Here is a 23,566-nt window from a genome sequence, read left to right as displayed (position 1 = left end):
ATCTAAAGAGATTTAATTTGAGATAATGACTAACTGAATATCATTAGATTATAGTAAATAAATAGACATGGTTTGTTTTAAGATTAAAAACATCCACATGAAACGAGACATGAAACTTGCACTGATTTTTTTAATGGTCAATATACAAAAATATTTGACTGTGACTGACAAGAATCAAGTTTTCCAAAAGCTGTTTCAAAAGTGCACATTGGTTTTTAACAGCCAAGAAACACAACGAAAATAGAGAAGAGAGTGCAACCCGGAGGGTTTAGAGAGTTTGTGAGCTTTTGTGGGTGAGTGTGTTAGCAGGGCAGTGGGACTGTGGACCGACAGGGATCACGTTCATGAAACATTTTAGTTTTAAAACGGAGACCGCTGAAGCCTGTCTCTGTAATGCTCAGAACAGAGGTCTGTCTTTACCGCTGTGGCATTGAAGCATGCGTCAGCTCCATCTGTTCTCCCATTGCTGTGGATCACCGAGCATTAGCAACTGGAACCCAGCGGTTATCAAAGACAGAGCTTTAATTCCTCATCGTAATCAAGCCATACACCCGTACAGGGAGATTTACTGCACAGATATCACAGTTTCAGCACAGCCTTCTATATTATTTGGCTGAAGCAATGAGGAATTTTAAGAACATGCACTTAATGATCTCCGCAATTACGGCACGTTTGCAAAGCCTTTCACAATTAAATCTATTTTGTTTTGTTTTAAAACAGGCCAAGTGCATTAAAACAAAAATCTGGAAGGAAAATGATGGGGTGTAAATACTGTAGGATTATGTTTCTATATGCTACTTCTGTAAACAGTATATGTGTGGATCCCAGAGGCAGAAAATGTGTGGTAATTTTACTTGACTTGTAAACAGGACATTTTCCAGTAAAAAAACACAAGAACAGAAATAAAAATATAGTATGCGGGCAACAGCCATTAAGAGTTTATGGCATTAAAGGCATTATGTTACGTGTAACTGGGGGGAAAGAGCCCACCTACATTTTATAGTACTTTCCCACGACAACAAAAATGTCCTGTGGTACAGTATAGATTGTTAGCAACATTGTAAGTATATTTCCAGTTGACTGGAATCCAGTGAAGGTTTACAGGAATATTCTATATTACTCTGTCACAAAGGCGTGGTGAAGTGTGTAATTTCTGTGTCACAGCTATAATTAAATGAAATTGCGAAGAATGGCTTTTTTCAAGTTTCTCAAACAGTCCTCTCATCCGACATAAGTCAAACAAACAGATAGCCCTGCCCAGACTCACACAATTGGTTGAGTCAACCAGCCAGGCTAGTCAGGCTTCTCCAAAAAAGAAAAAAAATACTTTTCAACGAAATCAACCTACTTACCTATTTTAAACTGGGTTAGGATAAAGTATTTTAACAACCAAAAAAGTGTTTTTCAGAGCGTGTGTGTAACATCTGCCTGTTACTTGGCCAAGATCCTCATACTCTGCTGATTCTGAGTCACCCTCCCCGTTGGATCACCTCATCTTTCTCTTATTCTCTTTCTCTCCTTTCTATGGTGTTGCCTTATTTACTCTTGAGGTCTGGTAGAGCACAGTGAGACTTTCTATAATCTTCGAGCAGTCAGGTATGAGGCCTGGTATTAGACGCTGAGCAGCCTTGTGGCTTTACAGGGACACTTTGAAATTCTTTCAACCCTCAAGCCCCTGCCTTTCTTTATTGTTGCTCTGTCTTCAACAACCCCAACTAATGCTCTTTTAGAAGTTCCTATCCAGAGTAAGAGACAAAAGAGAAAAAGAGAAAGACACTGACGAGAGACTTGGAGATATTTTGCTCCCCCTCTGTCTCAGTGGAATAGCTAAAAGAAGGCGAGAGAGACATGCCTGAATTAGAACTTTCTCCAACTCAGAGATACAGAACTTCTCACTTAAAACAACAAAACCTCCCCTTATATTATTTTACAACCATAACTGTGAATTTAGCTTTTAATGGACTACAAGAGATAAAAAACGTTCAGTGAAATAACACCCCTTTCAATCTAGAGATAATTTTCTGAGTGGAAGTGTAAAATAGTTTAATAGTAAAGAGTCTTTACTATTAAATGTGATCCACAGAGAAAAATCTATTGGAGTAAGTGACAAAGAAAACTGTTAAAGATCAGCCATCTCAGAGAGGCAGTGCACCGGCCACTTGTGTAGGGAGTTAATTACTTGTCATTACCCTGACTAATTAAAAGCATCCGTCTTTAAAAATCCACTGGGAGTGATAACACAGTGAGAGAATAGGAAAAAACAGGGGGGCATGGTAAAAGAAAAACTAACTTGAGGCATAAAAATAAGGTTGATTTTACGCCGCTGTATGGTAATATTATTATCGGGTTTTGGTTTGGCAGACAGGGTCCGCTGTAGCTCTGCAGGCATCTCAATATGCTGGTATTGAAAGGATACAGAATCAAATGACAATGCAGACTGCATTTCTCACATTCATGGTGCAGCGGGTGCGATTTGAGATCACTTGATGAGCAAAGACGGTTTTTAACATCTGTCTTTATGTTGAAATGCAAAGATAGAAAGCAAATACAACTCTCGACAAGGACAAGATTCCAAATGTGTTGTATCATGTCTCATAATCTCTCAAATCCATTATTCAACATGAAATGTAAAACAATACATGCTGGCTGGGAGTGTCTGAGCAGCCCTGGGCAAAAGTTTTGCTTTTATGAGTATTTTCAAGCATCAACATTAATGAGCTAAGGTTAAAATGTATTTGCGTGAGCAAGTCAGAAATGCACTGGATGTGAGCCAGCGAGATCCATAGATTTGTATTTGTCTTGCTCTGCATTCTTTCTCTCCTTTTGCAGTTCAGCTACCCGGAACAGTGTACCATGCATGTCATATTCCATCCATATGGTTCACTGGGTCTTTGAGTCAGTTATCTTCTGCCATATAATCATCCAAGTTACAGACAAAATACAGATTTTCTGTGACTGCTGCATATTTATTTGTATTCATTCATACACTCATGAGTAGGACTACAATGCATGTGTATAACTACAAGGAGGCCTATAAAAAACAGGTGGCATCTATGATGGATTAAAGCAAAGCGCCTCATTTAAAACCCCCATTCACCCACTTGCGTTACACTTTTGTGAGCCCATCATGACTTTGACACATTTTTTTAGCGATGACCCCTAAGGGATGTAATTAGGGCAGCCAAGAGAAAATAATTAAGCAAATGGCTTATCCTCTGAAGAGACGTGCTGATAACTATGGTAACGTCTTCACTAAGCTCGGTGCTGAAACAATAGAGTCTAATCTGGGCTTGTAAACTGGCCAAAAGTAAAAACACGCTAAGGAGGAAAAGCTTCAAAGAACTGTTTTGGAATTTATCCAAATTCACAGATTATTTAGCGAGTACAACAGAGGAGGGGGAAACACATTAAGCTCATTAAAATAGAAAATGTCTGGTATTTAACAGGCTTTGGGGAAGATTTAACAGCAATAAATATTGTATTTTAAAATTTGTGTGTTAAGATATAACCCTTGTGAAGAGGGTGGGGGGTCTGTCTCTCCGTTTAGGGGTTTGGCATGTTCACACATGACGCATTATAGCTCCTGGTTCTCTTTAACCTAAACACATTGCTTTTGCACAGTCACGCACCTCTGCTGGCTCCAAAGAAGCATCAGGAAGTTTCAAACACACTGGTGAGTGGCCAACAGCTGCCTCATAGGTCAGCATTGATTTTTGTGTGTGCCCTCTTTCTCTCTCTCTCTCTCTCTCTCTCTCTCTGTCTCTCACTTACTTCTTTGAACCCTCTTATTCAAAATATTAAAAACTTAGAAATCTTGAGAACAGTTACTTTAATGTTTTTAAACAACCACTGATACTTCATTTTAATGCCACAATCTCTCGAGTGAAAGCTGCAGTAATTTCCCCACAAGAAACTCAATAGCAACATAAAACCATCAGGTCAAACATCAAGGACAGACCCCATAACGCTCGACCATAATGGAGCCTCTTCAATCTTTCCCATACAAAGGAGACAGACAAGCCATATCTGACAGGGGAAGCCAAAATAAACATCTTGAAAGGCCAGCTGAACATTTGTAGCTAATTATGTGGTGAGAATATCAAGCCATTAGAAACGAAAAGCTCAAGTTTGTCTGAACAAATGCCATAAGGGGCCATCGGTACTTCTCCCACTTAGCCATGAAGTTTACATCAAAGTGTTTAATTGGTATGACAGAATTTACTCGATTATGTATTAATATTTTCATGAAGATGCACCAAAGAAACTGCTGGGTTCGAGTGGCCGAATTAATTTCTCTATGGGTTTGTCATTGGATTGTCCAACAAAAATAAACAAAAAGTATGCCGAAGACATTTTGACAGGAGTCAAGACAGGAATTGTTGTGACACATAAATTTAGGGTGACCATACGTGCCATTTTTCCCGGACATGTCCTGGCCAGGATTTCGCGTGCGTCATCCGGAGGTCACGTTTGTCCACCGCATACGTAGTTAAAAAAACATTATAAAATTAACATTTATTTCTCTTAAGACATATAATCATTGTAGTTTCATTCTTACCTTGAAATATAATGGTTGCTTTTCTGAAATAAAACCTGAAATAATAAACCTCGTTGACGGTGCGGTGTACAAATGCCACCTCCGGATGACGCACCCGAAATCCTGGCCACGACGTGTCCGGGAAAATTGGCACCCTACATAAATGACACATTTATATTTGTATTTATGCAACTGACAGACACTTTCATTCAAAGTGCATTCAAGATACATTACAGTATATCTGTATGCGTGTTTCCTGTTCATCAAACTCAGGAACTTTGCAATGCTCAACCAATTGAGCTACAGGACTTTGCAAAATGTACTGCTTTAAAAAAGAAAAATGTTTCGTACCAGACGAATTTGTCAGCCAGTTCGTCCCCTATATCTAGGCTACATCTATGATAGTTTACTTTTAATTACACTGTGTAAAAACTGTTACAGAATCTGTGAACATATTCATAAATCTTAAAAACAAACAGAGCGCTCTGTCATCGCTCTCAAATCATAACTCCATTCAAGCTTAACCAGAGATGTTGGCAGTAGGTCCGAGTATTTGTCTTAAAGTTTCAAATTGCACACAGAATGTCTTTAATCTTAAATCTTGCTGAAAAATGTGGCCTTTTCATGATTGTAAACAAATTTGTGTATCGAGTGAAACAGCTATAGTCATTCACTCTGGAGACCTGAGCGGGTGTAAAAGAGTCAGTGTGGACAGATCATCTGCCACAGTGAGTCACGCCTGTACACAGAACTAAGACACTCAACTGAAAAGACCAGTCAATGCATGCAGTGTTTAGCCCGGACGGGTGCCATATGCATAATCGAACGGCCTCATGCAAGCATGTGCTTTATAAAGCACTTTAGATTATGAGTCCAGATCTGACATCATATTTCTAGGGCTAAATATAATAAAATAAATCCTAACAAAACTGATTCTAAGACGGTACTTTTTTGCTGTGAGGTTCATGGTTAGAAAATTGCTAAAGCAACTGCGCTGAACTTTCCAAAGCAGGACAGACTACACACGCAACCAAATGATTTAAATGTTGCATAGTAAAGCAAATACCAAGATGACCAACCTAAGCACAGTGTCTAAATAAAGAGAGGTGAGAATTCCATGCAGTCTAAACAAGTGTGCTTCGTGTTGAGGCGAAACCTCAGATGTTTAGGAACAATTCGGAGCTAAATGTAATTAGCGGTTATTGGGCGGATCGCATATATGCCTGGTGGCCTAATTTTGACTGTGGCTGGCTTACCATGGTGCATTGGCTGTGGCAGTCACACAGGAATCAACACGCTCGCTGGTTTTTGCAGAGCTGTTGTGCAAACGTATGACTGAGCCAGGACTTGCCCTCTCCCACAGTAAATACGCCTGTGGACCTGATTTCTGTGGACAGTGGACTGTGGCACTTGCAGAGGTGGTGCACTCAAAGCCACTTGTTGTTCGCACACTTGCATGTGTGAATGTCCGAAGACGAATGTCATAGGCCCTCAGTCAAAAGACAGACGCACGTACGTACACAATGCCACATGTGCGTATTCTGCGGTGCCCTTTGTACAGAGCCCCATGACTAATCTGGTACTTTGACCCCTCTCTAGTTGGACAGTAGGGCAGAGCTTAAGAGAAGTCCCAAGTGGCCCATTTCCCCATTGGAATTCAGAGACCCTAAAAATGCCACACTAATTTCTGCAAACGTCCAGTTACAGAGTCTGTAAAAACCGTAGTCTTAAAACCACAGAACTCACTAAAACTATGAGCCCTGTTTGCAAACGTCCACAAGTTAAGGCAATTTGACAATAGACAAGCGTGTGCTCATATTTTAGGCCCTTGTGTGTCATTTGTGAAGAAAACTTTTAAAACAGAGGCAAAACTGTTACCATCATTGATCTTATTGGGTTAACTCATCTCTTCAATCCTCAGACGACCCTCACCATCATCTGATCTCGGATAAACTTTCATGCAAGGCTGAGAACTTTCTCCATCACTTCACAAAAGATCAACACAGCACTGACCAGACCACAACAAAGGAACAGATGAGAAGCAGACAACTGCATTCTAACATGTCTGCAATTACTGAAAACAAAAACAGACTGCATCCCGTGTTTGATTTTGACAACAAAATAGAGGTTTTTTTGGTCTCACTTCAGTATAGGGGGCAATTCTCGCTACTAACAAACCATTAACTATGACTTTTTCCCCAATAAACTCTTAATTTGTTGCTTATTAATAGTTAGTAAGGTAGTTGTTAGGTTAAGGTATTGGGTAGGATTAGGGATGTAGTGTATGGTCATGCAGAATATGAGCTTTATAAGTACTAACAAACAGCCAATATGCCAATAATAGGCATGCTAATAACAACTAGTTAATAGTGAGAATTGCCCCCTATACTGAAGTGTTACCGATTTTTTTGAAAGATCTATATCCTTTTTTGGTAACACTTTAGTTTGAAGGACCAATTCTCACTATTAACTAGTTGTTATATAACAACAAATTAAGAGTTAACTAAGCAAAAGTCGTAGTTAATAATTTACTAAAACAGAGAACTGGACCTTAAAATAAAGTGTGACCCATTTTTTATATATGTATCTCGATTTTCAAAGATTGATTTTCAAACACAGTATATAAAAATAAGTACAGTAGGTAACACTTTACAATAAGGTTGTATGTGTTAACATTAGTAAATGCTATTTGATGCCAATACAATTGTTCATGTTAATTCACAGTGCATGAACTAATGTTAACAGTTACAACTTAAAAAAATTGACAACTTTTGAAACTTTTTGAAAAAGTATTGGTAAATGCTGAAATTATAATGAACTATATTTTCCATTGTTAATTCATGCCATGTAATGCATTAACAAATGTTATAATCTTATTATAAAGTGTTATGAGTAACTATTTACAAAGATACAAATAAATTGTACATTTGAAAACTGAGTGCCATTAATATTGTTGTATAGATTAAAACAAAGGTGTAACGAAAAATGCCGTCACGGAAATCAAGTTTAAAGTTTAATTTGTCATTGTACGCAGAAAAAAATCTACACAACTTCATATCACGCCAAACTCACGTGACCTTTATCATGTGGAACAAACTGACAAAGGTGTTCTTTTTCATACCAAAATGTGTGAATTTAATACAGTCTCTTAAATAAATGAATGATAACAATACATGATTAAGTGGACAGTTTTTTTGTTATATTCAAAGATTTCATAGCCCTATTCTGTACCAGATGCTGGCGGTGTCTACTGTACCTGGGCATGGGGCGGTAAGGGCTTCCAGTGGACGATTATCCAGTTGGGCTCCATCTGGAGGTTTGGGTGGATTGGCACTGTGGCTGTGTTCCTCCTCAGACATCTGTCCTGCAGCCAGGTGCCAGGGAGGTAACTAGAAATGACCCTACAACAGAAGCACATAGAACAAACCTCATGCCCGTGAACATACAGATGTCCTTGTTCCCACTATCACTTTTCCCTGCTATTGTTCAGTTGATGTCAGTGGGCCAAAGCATTTAAAAAACTGGCGGCTTGGGAAATAATGCTTGGCAATAGAAGAAGAAACTCGAATGGCACGAAATGGAGAAACGGGACACGGCCAAAAACTCAATATTTTGTGCGACAAGATACGATAGTTTGCTCAATTCATGATCTAAACAGATAAACAAAAACTATTTTTATGCCTACCATACCATTCATGTGGTGAACGTGCTACTTCAAGAGTTTAATTAAAACGTTTTGCCATTTACCATACTCGAGACCATATTTGCTATACTTGAAAACATTAGTTACCTCATAACTATTCATAACTAATATAATAATATTATGTAGCACAAAGTACAGACTTTATTTTCATGCTCGGGTTTGTCAATTGCGAGTCTCTGCACGCTCCTGCTCAAACTCACTCAAACTTGTTGAACGTGTCCACAGTTTACCAGATGAGACAAACTACAGAACCAGTACTTTTACATACTTTAAACAAAACATTCAAATCGGTTTAATCGTTTTACCTGTCACAGTCACTCGGTACCAGTGTCACCTCAGAAATGCATGATTTAATCCTTGCGCAAAGTAAACTCTAACTTATAACTGTCCCGTTCAGCGGGAAAAAGTTTCTTCCTCTTCATGTATCTTCAAGAATTGTCTGTTTTATTGACGTTGTTGTTGACACTCGTTGTTTCTCATTTATTCGTGTATCCTGATACTTTTTTTCTCCAGCGTTGAATAAATGCGGTTGTCTTCGTCTTCGTTTATCAGAGCCCCCAAAACCTGACAGAAAACGGACCGCATGAGTCGGTCGAGTTGTTTTTCAGTACATTAAATGAATAATAAAATAAAAACAAGTAGGGAGTTTTTCTCGTTTAATGTCCAGTAATGCGGAGTTGTTCCTGCGCTTCTCAGTGTTTTCGCTGTGGTCTCTCGTGCAGTAGTCACTCGCGCAGACAGCTCGAGACTCTTGGACAGGAAATGAGGTCTGATTACTCTGACTCCCTTCAGGCAAAAGATGCCTGTACTATACAATTACACTGTCCAGGACCACAGCATACCCACACACACGTTATGGTAAACAAAACACCATATAATGTAATGTATAATATAATAAAATATAATATATATTTTATTAATGACCCTTGTCGTCCATTGTTTGCACCTCCCATAACCCTGGCTATGTTTTTTAGCATAGCATAATAAAGTAATGGTGAAAACCCCACAACCACAGTACATTCTTCAGAGAAATTAACCTTCATAGGGCCTGAAAGTTGGCTTTGCATATAAACAAGAAGTCATATTTAGTGTAAATATTTTCACATAAAAAAACAACCTGCTGGATGGCTGGATGGAGCTTTTAAATGAGTTAGGCCGTACATAACCCGGTGTCCATAAAGTTTGCTTTCTTTTCTGCAGGGAACAAGAATGATTTAATGCATTCCTATGTTTTTTCATTTACAGTATGTTTTTTTTATTCCTGAATTCCATGTTTTCAGTTCCATCACTATTCTCTTTCTCTCTTTTGTAAATGCGTTGCACATGTAGGGAATAAGGGAATGCTGCTTTGATGTATCCCATTGGTTTGGTATAGTCATTGATTTCAACCATTGTAATGATGCTTTGTGACTTGGGCTTTGGGGATTCATCAAACATACCAATGTGATTTTGTTTAAACTAATATTATTACTAGAATCGATTAAAATATTATTAACATTTTATTAATGTAAGTCCACAACAAATTCGAAGACACATGCACAAAATAACAGGTCAATGACCCAAGATCCCTGTGGCCCTGCAGGCTTTAAACTCCAACCTGGTTCCACGAAGACACTGTATTTTATGCTTCCTTCCTACATGGGTAGATAAACTAATATGGACCAGACTGAGCAAAATAGTAAATGGATCGGAAACGTGCTTATATGTACAACAACAAAGTCCATGGGAACTGGTTACTGCAGGACATTTTTAATACAAACTTTTAGGTAGACTGACCATATCTATCACCTGCGAGTGCTGGAACGTTCCACTGGAGTTACTAAAAACTCTCTTCCCATAATACCTTGCAGTGGTATTAAAATACTTTGTGTTATCAAAAGCTGGTCTAAGTTCAACAAATGACATTAATACAAAAAATGACAGGAGCAATAACATTGTGTTATTATAAGCACATTGACAAAATAATTGAAGTTTTTCATTAATGTAAGTGCTGTTGACCAGAACAGCGATACATCACTCACGGCCAGCAGTTTTTCTCCTGAATGTTATTTTAAACGTTTGACACTGATTGTTTGTAGTAGATTTGAACAGTTTGGCAAGGAAAGAGGGATGAAAATGTGGTTCTAATAACTCACAAAGATGCTTTTGTTCTCCTGTACAGGCCTTCTATAAGCATGTGGTCTATAGTTTGAGGTATTCTGTCAGAGCCGTCTTAATTAGACTCATTATGCAGGGTTTGGAGGACGCACAACACACTTAAATGGGTGTGTATGTGTGCATGTTATAAATTTATCTAGGAGGATGAATATTATGTGCTGTGTTTTGAGAGGACACTCAGTAGTTGGAAGCACTATGCAAACAATATTATTACAGACTTCTGACTCAGTTGGTCTTGCAGGCCCGCAGTGTTTGCTCTTACTGAGACTTACTTTAAATATTGGCAGATCAGTAACATATTAAATTAATGAAACCGTCAAGCTGTTGCCAGAGACCTCATAGACAAAGAATAACTCTTAATATTTGGTTGCAGCCCGCAGGACCTGAGCTCACCTGAGTTTACTGCTCTTGTTCCAACACAATTCGAGTACTTTTCCAAAACACCAAATCCAACAGTCTGTGTTAAATTCCTGCATCTGTGGAGGAGAAAAACTCAAACTATTTTAATCACCTAGAAATCAAACGATCCAAAATCAACCACATTTTTCCATCTTTTCACCCAATATTGCGGCAACACCTCTACAGAGCAGAGGCTGGAGTGTTTTGAAGATAAGCTTTCAGGGCATATATTTCAACTGGAGCAGCGGGATAGTAGAAAAAGGCAGAGAACCTTATCCTGATCTAAATAGGTTGGAATAACATTCTCCACCCTGCCTGTATGTCAATGAGAGATTTTCTCAGAGGTCTGAAAGGGCTCTCTGACTGGGTCTTAAACTGTTTTTCTTCATTTTTTTCACTCTGTCCCGTTCTGTTTTTGTCTGGTTTATTTACCCCTCCTGGTGGACAGAGCCTGTAGCACAGCAACAAGGCAGTGAAATAGTTCATGTTTATCTTTCTATGTGGTTTAAAAGTGAATTTCGTCTCTGTCCTTCTGAAACCTCAGATGTCCAAATTCGTGAAAATTGACCTTTTTAAATGATTTCATAATGTGTTTTCAAAGTTGACAAGCACTTTTTAATACTTTATATTGGTTAGATATTTGCAAAACCTAGTGACAAACATAAAGTGTGACTAATAATATAATTAACAGCAAAAAAAAATATCATGAGGCACAAAATATGGAGTTAGAAGGTTTCAGAAGGACAGCAGTGATTTACTAGTTAGAATGGACCTGATTTACAGCCCCTACAACACCAGTTTGTGACCGCATGACAGAACTAGATAACAGCAACAACACAAATCATAAAATTACAGCAATATTGCAAAACAGATCATTTGAAATCTTGAGACATGGATTCGTGTTATTGATGACAGTTTTAGTGATAGTTGAGTGAGATCATTTCCTGGCATATTTCAGAGTGACAGTGTTTCCACATTTTTAACTACATACCAAAATCACTTATGATCAGACTGCACCTGAACAGAATTGGGTTGTCATTAGCAGGTAATGAAAATAATGGTTTAGTAAATATATGGCAGGGCAGGTCAAACACATACATGCATTGATTTGAACAGCTGGCACCAATTAACCTCTTTTGATGAGGTCACAATTCCAGGTTCAGATGGGACGTTCGGGTTACACAGTAACTTTTGAACTCTGTTACATAAAATAAATGCCCGTTGTGTTTAAATAATTATCATAAAAGTATTTCTATAAAAGTTTGTAGCAGATTTTTTTAAATATACACTGGGAAAATGATGTGCTCAGTAAGTCATGTTAGCAAATGTTTTTCCATTACAATTTAAAATTGTAATTTTAAAAAGTAAAATGACTATTTTGTAAGTAATACAAAATCATTTTAAAGTGGGTTAAATTGATCATTCAGAACCACAGAATTCTGAACATTTCGTAATAAAGAACTATACATCACTGATATTCATTACTATCGATTCATCTAATGGCCATGAATATTCATCTAATGACCCAACTTCATAGATTTATAGCCTACTCTCTGCTGTGCCATATCCATTTTCCCACATGTCAAAATAAACAAACATCAAATGGGGACCTATTCATAGTGCATAAAGTTCAGAACTTTTAACATGGCAAGTGCCCCATAGACACCCCACCACCAGCAAAGTTCTTGAAGCTGAGGCCCCTGCTCTCAGTTTCAATCATCCATTTCACAATGTGGCCACAGTATGTGTTATGCACATGCTGCAGTTTTTCTTTTTGAAGACTCCTCCCTTTGCTCCTAATTGAGAGCACATTTTCTGCACTTGCACACAATGGAGTACTTTTGTAGAGAGAAGCTGCGTGTACCAACTTCAATCCACAATAGACTGTCACCACGGAGACCGATATGTGTCGGACTTGGCGGGTTTCACTATTGCTTTATTTTATAATAACATGCATGGCTGACAAATCTGTATAACTATCAAGTGAATAAAAAGGAATAACCAGATACATTTATACAGTAGCTAAACTTTAGGGCTGAGGCTTTCCTTAAAAAAACAAAAACAAACAAAACATGAAATCACAAACAATGCACAGCCTTAGACAGTGTAATAAGTATTTTTATTGCATTTTATAATGCCATTGTCAATAATTAGTACAGATTACATGCAACTAGACCTACTGTACAGTTTTTTTATTGTCTGCACGGACAGACACAAGAAGATTCAGGTTACAAATACACAGATATATGTGTTTTTTTTATACAGCATGAAGGAAAAACGGCAGTGACTCGCATTAACATGGTCACCGGGGTTAGAACAAGGAAGGTGGGTGGCTAGTTGCCTTTTTTATTTTCTATACCATTCAAAGCCACCACCTATTCTTTACCCCCCAAGTCTCACCTGGAAAAGCAAAATGGACGTAAAAAAATAAAAAGAAGTAAACGTAACAATTAAAACAAAACTAAGTACATAAAAGTCACTGCTGAAAATGTACACACATTCGTAAAAATACAATGAGAGGAGAGTCGAAGTGGTAGTTCCATTTGATTGGCTGAAGAAGTTAATCCCATCAGGCAAAGCTCCCCGGCGGGGGTCTTTTTTCCAGGAGAATGGCAGCTCAAAGCTATTAATCACCAGGCAATGGAGCTCTGAGCCTATCGAAGACCTCGAGCATGAGGGCGGTGCTAAGGGTTATAGTGCGAATAACTGCTGCCGCCGTGAAGGATAGTGAGACGTAAAATACTGCTCCATCACACATTTGTTTGGTTACAGTTGTGGCAGACTTTATCAATTTGGAATACAGATGTCTACCCACAACCCCTTTGGTGGCTGAAAGCATTTTCAAAATCTTATTTGGTATGCTACTGTGAAAACGTCTCACCAAGTTCACAGCAATTGGTGTTATAATACCAGAAATGTTCAATTGCACAGTGGTAGAAAATTGCCTTTCTGAATGTTTTCCAGAGAAAATGGCTTAACTAAAGCCTGTTGGAGAAACCTGGTCCCATTTTTGGTGATGTGAGGATGGAATTGAAAAAGGTGCTATACAAATCAAGAGCCCTATTGCCTTACGAGAGACAGCTTTGAGTGCCAATAGTAAATAAAGGAATGACTTGACTTAAAGGGAGTCTGTACACATATTGGCACCGAAAAGGACCAACAACAACAAAAAAAAACACCTTAGATTTGCTCTTTCTTATAAGCAAGAGAGGGCTACATATTTTTCTTCAAATTTTTTCTCTTTAACTGAAATTTTGGTCCTGTCTTTTGAGAAAAGTCCTTCTGAGGTATCATTACACAACGAGTTCAACTTTTTAGTTAGTTTTCTCTCATTTTTTCCTTAAAAATGCATAAATGCACTACAGAGACAAAAAGGTATCAAAATAGTCCTAGCTAAGATAAATATACAAACAGGTGCGTTACCTAAACCACTTATCTAACTTTAATCTTTTCTTTTTTCGAGAGATAATACACAAACTAAAAAAATCATCGTCCCAGACGTTTCGTGACAAATAAACTGGGAAAACTGAGCCTAAGCAAAGAAAAACGAAACGAAACAAAACAAAACAAAAAACGACCATGATACTTGCAGCACGTAATATGATAAATACATACACTTCAGCATAAGCAGTACAGTATAGGAATTCTGAGCTCAAAACTTTACAATAGCTAAACAGGTGCTGAAAATAAAAACAAAAAGAAAACAGAAAAAGGAAATGAAAATAAAAAGGAGGGAATGCCCTTGAGAGCTATAAGCCAAAGCGGTAATATACAATAATACACCATTATGACATGTTTGTCAAAGTAATGTAGTCATGGCGATCGGTAATACGACTGACGTCTTTCAATCTACACCTACAGAGTTGTTTACAGGTGTTCCTTAAAGCACAATTGTAGTCCATTTATTGAATGCAGCAATTCTTTAGTGAGAGTTTTTCAATTTCTTTGCAATTCTCAGTCGTTACTGTAGCATAAGCTCGATGTTTCTCTTTGGATATTTTGGTTTCCGCAGGCATTTAGTGCTTTCACTGTTCGAGTGGTCGATGGTAAAAAATAAAAGCCCGTTTTACCAGAGTAACCGCTACCAGGAGCGTGATGATCTCTCAGGGATGTCCGTGTGTGTGCGCGCTCTATTTCCGCCGCCGTCACAAAGCTACACTTTGCATTAATTGGGAAGCGGGTTCCGTGTAAGAGTGGCCTACGTTAATGCATTCTGCCTATCATCATTTCTGACAGCCAACTGACTGGCCCATTGAGTATGCTCTAATGACCAGCCAGCTCAATGGCTCTCATTGGCCTGGCCTCTCATTATGCATGCGAAATTAGAACACACAATTAAGCCTCCGCATAGAGGACCTGTACATAGACACTATGCTAATAGATCACTTAAAGTGGGGAATATGTGATTTGGAGTAGACCCTTTTAAATATGTTGACCACTAAATGCTTCATACTTAACAGGACTCAGCATCTTTATCAGAACGGGGTGGAGAGGTAGTCATCTTTTTTATTGTGTATTATTTATTTGTTTCCAATGAATTTGGAGAATTGAGCTCATAGCTACACAACAATAATCCTATTTCGGTGTACGAGTGAAAAACTGAGAGGAATTTACACCTTTTGTATGACTTAAGGTGACGTTCATTGGCCTATTTTGTGAATCATTTTGAAAAGGAGGTAGCGTTATTTTTGGTTTTAATTCTTTGAAGGTGGTTCGAGCGTATGGAATGAACATACACGTCTATTCTGTGACCTGACCTCACTTTAAAATATTAACGAAAAATGTTTTTGACCAAAAATGGCGAGTCTTTTTGGCGAGTCCTATCAGTTCTCCCTCACTTGTATGGTAAATAATACTGTTTAACGGGGTAGGAAAGCTAGAAAAGACAAGCAAGAAACTAAAAAAGGAAAACATGCCCGCTCAGTTTCAACGAAATGCTTGCCTGCTTTTTTGGTATTTGTTGAACTGTTTTCATTTGAAAATACTGTTAAGAGTCATTCTGTTTAAGTAAACCATAATGCTGAGTAATTGCTGCTGGCTTCTAGTGTGACGTGGAAGTTCATCACTGTTATTCAAGTGCCTTTTGCATGTAAAGTTGTTTGCCATCTCAGAGGACGAATCTTCCTCTAAGACTGCATTCTCAACACTTCAACTGCCTGAGCACAAGGTGGGGTAGAGAGCTTTCTCAGATCCTAAGTGCTTCTTACATTAACTAAAACAACGCAAGAGGCTTTATAATACTGCTTTTTTGCTTTTTGTTTCCTTTTTAGTTTGCTTTTTTGGCCTTTAAACATATGTAGTGTTAATAACTCGTCAGGTTAACATATATTGAAACTTCTCTCCTTTAAAAAAACATGCATTTTACACTTTGGTTTTTGGAATGCTCTGTAGTGTAAGTTAAAAACAAAGGATTTAACAGAAAAGCAAAAAAATCTTAAATGATGCTTTAGTGTTCTTTTGGCCAGTTCTTTAGGAAGAAATGATAAATAAAAAGAGTTTTTGGTTTACTAAATATCTCTTTGGTTACCTGTAACGAAAGTAAAATGGGGAAAACAAAAAAAAAGCAACATATATTAAATTAAAACTCGGAATTTGGCATGACACTACTGAGAATTTTTTTTAAAGTTCGGCGAAAGCAAAATCTCACATGCTAGACACTTTCTAATCACACAGTGAATTGCAAATAAGTTTTATATATCTAGTTACTATAGAACTTTGAACTGATAATGAGAGAGTCGCCATGTTGGTTAGCCACAGTACAAATCCCCTTACAATAACAGCATGAAGGGGCAAACACTGTGTTCTGAGGTATTCTGTGACCGCGTTATTTTTTACATTAAAGCAATATTTTGTATCGCAGCTGATATCAATGGGCTTCTACAGAAAATTCAGAAATGAACTAGTGAATGGTGCAAATTTAGAAAAAAATATTCCAAAAATAAAAAAAAGAAATAAAGATATACCTGTAAAGTTTATTCCAGGATCGTACAGGGAGCCCTGCAATGTGTATGACACCTCATCTCTTTAGTTTCAGCTTCTCTCTAGAATGTTTGAGTGGTTGGGACCTTGGGATTTTTTTATGTTAGATCTGTGGTTCCGTTTGCTATTTCAGCATCTATCACTTAACATTAAGTGCTATCCTCAGTCACCTGCGATCTAGCGCTAGGATAAATTTGGAGTATTTTTCAGGTAATAGTTTTTGGAACTTCTCTCCTGAACATAACCCATTTTTGGAATGATAAGAAAAAAATAATTAACAGAAAACATATAATAGTTGAATAACATCACAATGAAAAATGTGGATCCTTTAGAAATAAACGACTATGAAAGTAAAACGAAAACCGAAGAAATCGAAAGCTACTGCACACATATTATAATCAACAATACAGTCAATAAAGTCTCTGAGCCGGTCCTCCTCAAGACTTCGGGTCAGTCTGGCTGTCATAACAGCACCACAGGAGAACAACAGCAAAAGTTCCTGAAATATGCATTTTTTGGGGGTAGCAATGTTTTCTACTTTAGGTTTGACAAACAAACACAGTGGGAGAGAAAACGCGTTCTGGCGGGTTCTTGCGGATACCATCGAATAAAGATAAGGAGAGCGTGCAGTCACTGTCTGATCAGAGAGGTTAACACTGCCCCGAGACAGAACGCCTCCAGCTGCTAGTCCAGTCATGTAAAGGGGGATAAAAAAAAGCAAAAAGGAGTCAGAGTTAGTCAGGTGGCCGGGGATGCCGTTGGCAAACTTACAACTTGTTGCTTTTTAGTCTCTGCTTTGCTTTTGTGAGGAGTTGTGAACTTTATCTGTGTGACGGCAAAGTTACAGAGTCTTGCAGCATCCCCACGAATGAATACAAAAATCTGGATGAAAGCAGAAGTCATTCTAAAGATGTCTTTTTGTCATCTTTTCCCTCTTTTTGCAGACGTGTGAACTTCTTTCTGAGGTAAATCACCGCCACGTATGTATCCCATAAAAAAGCAGTGTTCTCAGGCCCAAAGAACACAGATATTAAAGCTAAAAATACTTAAAACGGAGAAACCTCAGGTGACTTCTGGAAAGAAAAAAATGACTATACACCCTCACGTGAATACACTGAAGTTGTATCTTGTCGGGTTTCCCTCAGTAGCTCCGTGGTAGTCTAACACATCATGTTTCAAAACACAGGAGGTCTCAAACGGATTGAGAACTTGCTCTGGGCATCTAAGGGTCTTTTTGAGGGTACTGACCGAAAAAATAAAAAATTGGACAAAAAGCATGTTGTGTATTTTTGCATTATGAACTGATGAGGTCTAACCCTGTTTTGGTTTTTGAAGTTGCGGTTGGTTTTGTATCTTTTTCTTCTCACTTGGTCTTGAACACCTTGAATATGAGGGAGGGGCTAGGCCAGTAAGCTCCGCCTCCACCATATCGCTTTTACTCCAGCTCCTCTGTGGGAAGCTCCTCCTCCATGTCACGCTCGTCACCGGGCATGCTCATGTTTTGAGTGACAGATGCCATGAGGGACATGGGTCTGCTATCCTCCTCCATCTCAGCTGGCTCCTCCTTCACATGGATCTGGTGTCTGCAACACAAATCAAGAGATGAACTTTTTAAATATATCAATCATAAAAAACTTCTGTTCATATGATATTGAATATAGTTAATGTACAGTTAATCTTAGCTAGCAATATTAGAAATAGCTCTATTGTTCGTTTTAGGTAACACAACATTGTTTATTTACATTATTTACTATTATTTAAATAATTGGTAATGTTATTACTAAATGCTATAATAAAAATGTATTAAATTGTTTCATGAAAAACAGTATTTGCATTTTATTTGCTAGTGACCATGTTCATAAGGTTGGTTGACTGGTCTTACCCGTACTGCTGTGGAGAGAGTCCAGGGCTGCAACTGCCGTTACTGTTGACCTGTTCAACAGTGCTGCTGACATCATCATGCCCGATGTGCAGCATGTTGAGGCTCGCACCTGTGCTGTTGTTCATCAGGGTGGGGCTGTTCAAAAGACCAAGAGTGCTTTCCGCAAGTGCAGCCTGCAAAGACACAAATCAATGAAATTTATGGAAACTTGTGAGAGACTAGAAATTGTCATAAATGCTGCATATTGTGCAAAAAACGCTGACAACTGAAAGCAAATGTTGAAACAAACAGCAGCACATGTTATTTTCTGTGTGCTCTTCCAGAGATTTAGAGGAAGTAGAGATGCAGTTTGGTTTATTTCACCACTAGGGGTCTCCTCACTTCCACACAACAGACCCTACTGCTCACTGAGATGAACAGAAACACTGGGACTCAATCCTGTCAATCATGCAGTGCTCAGTAACGCTCACATGCACATATCTCTACAGCATCTCTATAATGCTCAGAATAACCAGGAAATACTAAGCATGCTATATACTTTTTTTTTACAAAATCCTTCATTCTTATACATTTTTTTGAGAAATAAAAACAATAAAAAAGATTATTACACAGTTTACAGTGGGACTCATTATAAAAATGATGCATATTTGGATTCCAATTATTAAGATGATGATTTGAAAAAAAAAAATAATGACATTTCTTATGGTTTGGTATTTCTCTTTTTCTTAAATGGCAGCATGGTTTTGAATAAAATGTTCTGAAACATTTCTTAATATTCTTAAATATATTTTTTCTTTACACCATAACATTTATTTACAGATTTTCTTTTACAATGTTATATTTTAAATTGTAATTTATTTTTTTAATTATTACCTTAAACATAGATTTGTATATTGTATTTATTATAAGGTGCTTTGGAGTTTGGATAAAAGGGTCTGCTAAATGAATAAATAATAAATGTAAATGTAAATAAATGATTAGAAATAAAATATGTATGTTTCTAGCATCTACCAGCAGTCACTTCTGAACGAGTGGAACTAAGAAATGTACGCGGTGCTTGTGTCAATTTAAACCGTCGTGACTGCCCAAAATATGCCAGCAAGAGAGAGAAAAAGAAATGAGAGTTTGAGGGAAATTCATTCGGATTCTGTGGAGACTGGGTGGTGACGAGAAAGCTGATCAGGGTCAGGCAACATTTATCTGATGGTAAAAAGCCTATTCCTAACATTCCTTAAAATGAACCAAAATCTTCTAAAAGGTGTTAAAAAGGCACATGTCTGTCTGAAATGATAAGCAGGTAGATTTTAGGTAGATAATACAACATTCAATTAAAATAGCTTTCCCATGTAATGATGCGAAGTTTTTCCAAAAACCCCTAATAAAAATCCTGAAATAATTATCCCACTGTTTCTGTGGTGTTTGGGAGTGGTTGTGTACCAGAGAGCTAGTCTCTGTGTCGGCTCTTTTGTTAAAGGTTTATAGTTTATGTGTGGCCTTTTCAGCATGAGCAGTTCCATTTCCATAGAGATGGCCTGCAGGGTCAGAACGGGACAAACTGGGCCAGGGTGGTGCATGTGTGTGTTGGCTCGTGATTAGCTGGGCTGTTTGTTTGTCAGCCACTGAAACTGCTTGTCCTGTCAAGAGACGGATGAGCACAGACCTGACAGACAGAGAGTGCCTCACACACCCAGACCAGAACGCAAGCACAAAGGCTAACCCTCCTAGATCCATCTCTGTCTCATCACACAGCGTTCTTGGGAAAAACACACACACACAAACAGAGCTAGACGGGCCCCACACAGGTCTCAAATCTCAGATCCGAGTTGATATCGTGGCTTTCAGATGGATTTTCTAGGACAGACACTAATTTTATGCTGTGACCTTCATTGACAAATATTTGACGCTATAAATCACATATGGCTGACTGGGAGCATGTGCACCTGGAGGGAGGAGAAGCGGGGAGGTTTGGGAGAAGAAGATAATTAGAAGAGGAAATTGCCATCAGTGCCCTTGTGCTTGAACCGGCCTGCACCGGGCACAATACCCACCACTTGGAATTTTCCATGATCTTTCTGTGACCTTTTTTAGTCGTTTGTGATCATTTCTATCATTCACATGTAGACAGATTCACTACTAAAGCAGTATTTAGTGTATAAATTGGTTTGATGGATATGACCAGTTTCATTGAAAATGAGGAGCTCAAAAAAATCTCTATGCTGTACAAGCAATACAATTTTTTTTAGATTTTAATGAAAATCAGAATTTTGAAATGACACATTTATTTGTTATTTAATAATCAATTAAATATTTTTTTATTTTGTGTTTTAAAATAAAAAAATTGGGGCCAATAAATCACACTCGCACTACAAGTGTATGGAAGCAGAGAGAAAGTTTGTAACCATTTTGGCTCTTAGAGCCAAATTTTAAATGGGTGCTTAAATACTTACAGTATAATCATATCAATATGATAAAAAATATTGATACTCATGGTATATATTGTCACAATTATTGTCAATACCGGTACATTGTGACACCCCAACAGGTAGGTATGTTGGAGTGTATGGAAAACACACAAACTCACCTGATAACTGGCATTCAGGGAGCCGAATCCCAGCCCAGAGATCATATTCTTCACGAGTGTGGGACTTCTAAAAAGAGGAGAGAAATACAGAGGTCACATAAGTGCATGTCAAACTACAAATCTTAAGTGTGTGTTAAACAAAGCACAGAAATATACAAACAACCGAGAAAACGCATTCTGACACTGCATATTGGGCAAAACGCACACACACTACAGTTTTTTCCTGTTTGTGTGCTACATGGGATCTTTGCAGGGTAATTTGCCGTCGTCTCTATGGCAAAGCTTAAGACGGCGCGTAACATCTGTTTGTACAAATGCAAGCAGGCACGCTTTTCTGCTGTGCATCTGCTCACAATGCATCCTAAACAGTGTAGACACAGAGGAAAAAAACACACGCACAAACCCACACATACACATGGACCGCCAAAAACAAGCAGAGGAGGTACAAAAGAGACCTTTGTGCATTTGACTGGAGAGTCAGTAATAAGGTAATGATGGGAAGCCCATTAGGGTAATCATACATGCCAATAACTATTATAGTCCCACTTACAGACCAGGCCTACAGCTTATGGTTTAGCTGAAGGAATAAAGCCTGTTTTGGGAATTTTGACTGAATAAATAGTCCTCGGATTGAAGAGCGCCTTTTTAATCCGATGTTACACAGGTTATTTTAAATGAAGTATGAATTTGGGCAGTTAAATATAGGCTTATGTTTCGAGAAAGATCAGAAGGTCTCGGCAGGGATTCTTGAATAACGAAATGTTGGTCTGTTGCTCACACCAAACTATCCTGTGGACAAGTTTCGTGGTGCTTTCATGATGTTTCTAGTCATTTTTTAATACGACTGCGCCTGTCCCCATTCACTTTTATTGTATGCAGAACACGGCCATCACCATTTCATTTTTTTATCAAAGGGAGAAAGTCAAATGAATTGAAAATGACACAATACAAAGTCATGCAATTTTTCGTTACTTCAAATACGGGGTGGAAAGGTCAGACGAGCACACCGCACGATTCTACCTACCCGGTCATCTTTGGTGGTCTCCTCTTTTGGTATTCCACTTCGTCCACGGTCCAGACAGCACCTTTGACGTTCTCCACTCGCACAAAGCACTTGTGCAGACTCAGGTTATGGCGCACAGCATTCTGGGTAGAAAAGAGACAGAGAGCAAAAAGATGAAGTCAGTTCAGGCCTGTCGCCATGCTGTATCTCCAGCAGAATCGGGACCGCTTCGCTGTCATTGCTGCAAATGCAATTATAGCAAAGCCAGATATAAACAGCCTTTAATAACGGCATACATCTTATACCTGCTTTCTAATTAAAAGAGCGCACATGATGATGAGCGCAAAAGATCGTATGGCTCAGATAGGGACGCGTCGACCGAGCATATATCTCTCCATCTAAAACTCGCCAACCCCCCACACGCACGCACCATCTCACGCACACACAAGCAATTAAGTGCACATTCTACCGAGGAGCCACACCAACAAAACAGTGGGAGTTTAAAAAAAAATCTTTGAACGCGAAAAATAAAACGATACGCCTTACAACAACCCCCTCCCCACGACGCCACAACCGGCGAACCCACCCCTTGCTTTTTTATTTTAAATTTTACTAATCAGCCACTATCTAGAATAACACCCCCAAGGGAGGCCCCTTCCTTTTCATCTGCTATTTGTAGTTTGTTCATGCCCAATTTCATTACCAATTTTAATTCGTGTATAATTAAATCCTGTGTATTTTTTCAGACGCGCTCTTTTTTTTTCAATCCATGAGGGAGGGACTGCTGATTCTAGAATCACTCCTAACCATAATTACAAGTGCCATAATCAGGCGAGGCCTCCCTCCTTTGAATAAATTTCCCCGTGCAGGAGCGATGATGCTTAGTTTTGCAAATGAGTATGACCCCAATTTCAGCCTGCCACCTCACCGATTTTATTTGCATTCCCATCCGTGATGAAAGACTAATTCTCCCAGTTAAAACATTAGCAGCAATTTAAAGGAGGTCAGCCTTGGTAGACATAAACAAAATGCCTTCCTAGCTGTGTGCGTGCGTGACTGGAGGAGCGGGTGCTCTAGAGAAGGTTGGGGTGCGTTGCGATATTAGAAAGATGGCACGCGTGATGTGCGTGTCAGACGGGTCGTGGATCCTTCGGTGGCGTCGTCCACACAGAGAGAGATGACACAGCCCACCACCATTTTACCGTCTCATCAGCCCAAGCGATCCCTCTTTCTGTCTGCATATTAATATGCTGAGAAACGAGCAGCTGAAGTGGATGTATGTAGCCTACTGTACAGTTTAAACATGAAATGGTATTCACAACCTC

The 23,566-nt window shown here is 38.5% G+C and overlaps 1 protein-coding gene and 1 long non-coding RNA gene across 7 annotated transcripts in view; both read right to left on the bottom strand.

The window, feature by feature from the left end:
- Positions 1-99: 99 nt before the first annotated feature.
- LOC130571272 (uncharacterized) lies at positions 100-9,013 on the bottom strand. Of its 3 annotated transcripts, XR_008965062.1 has the most exons (4): positions 8,546-9,013; positions 7,794-7,938; positions 5,794-5,909; positions 100-4,692 (listed from the first exon to the last, which is right to left on the bottom strand). It is a non-coding gene; the product is annotated as an uncharacterized LOC130571272 (long non-coding RNA). The 3 variants fall into 3 exon arrangements; XR_008965063.1 differs by lacking the exon at positions 5,794-5,909; XR_008965064.1 differs by lacking the exons at positions 100-4,692; positions 5,794-5,909 and adding an exon at positions 6,479-6,545.
- Positions 9,014-12,721: 3,708 nt separating this feature from the next.
- foxp4 (forkhead box P4) overlaps positions 12,722-23,566 on the bottom strand; it is a 116,161-nt gene continuing 105,316 nt past the window's right edge. For all 4 annotated transcript variants that reach the window (XM_057362132.1, XM_057362133.1, XM_057362135.1 and 1 more), the window contains 4 exons: positions 22,263-22,384; positions 21,239-21,305; positions 18,658-18,830; positions 12,722-18,358 (listed from right to left, as the gene is read on the bottom strand). In XM_057362132.1, coding sequence (XP_057218115.1) covers positions 18,211-18,358; positions 18,658-18,830; positions 21,239-21,305; positions 22,263-22,384 — 510 coding nt within the window. In that variant the 3' untranslated portion in view covers positions 12,722-18,210. The remainder of the gene's footprint in view (positions 18,359-18,657; positions 18,831-21,238; positions 21,306-22,262; positions 22,385-23,566) is intronic.

Source organism: Triplophysa rosa, linkage group LG20 (genome assembly GCF_024868665.1).
Source record: "Triplophysa rosa linkage group LG20, Trosa_1v2, whole genome shotgun sequence".
In the NCBI taxonomy this organism is placed as follows: domain Eukaryota; kingdom Metazoa; phylum Chordata; class Actinopteri; order Cypriniformes; family Nemacheilidae; genus Triplophysa; species Triplophysa rosa.
This window is presented reverse-complemented; position numbering and strand designations above follow the sequence as displayed.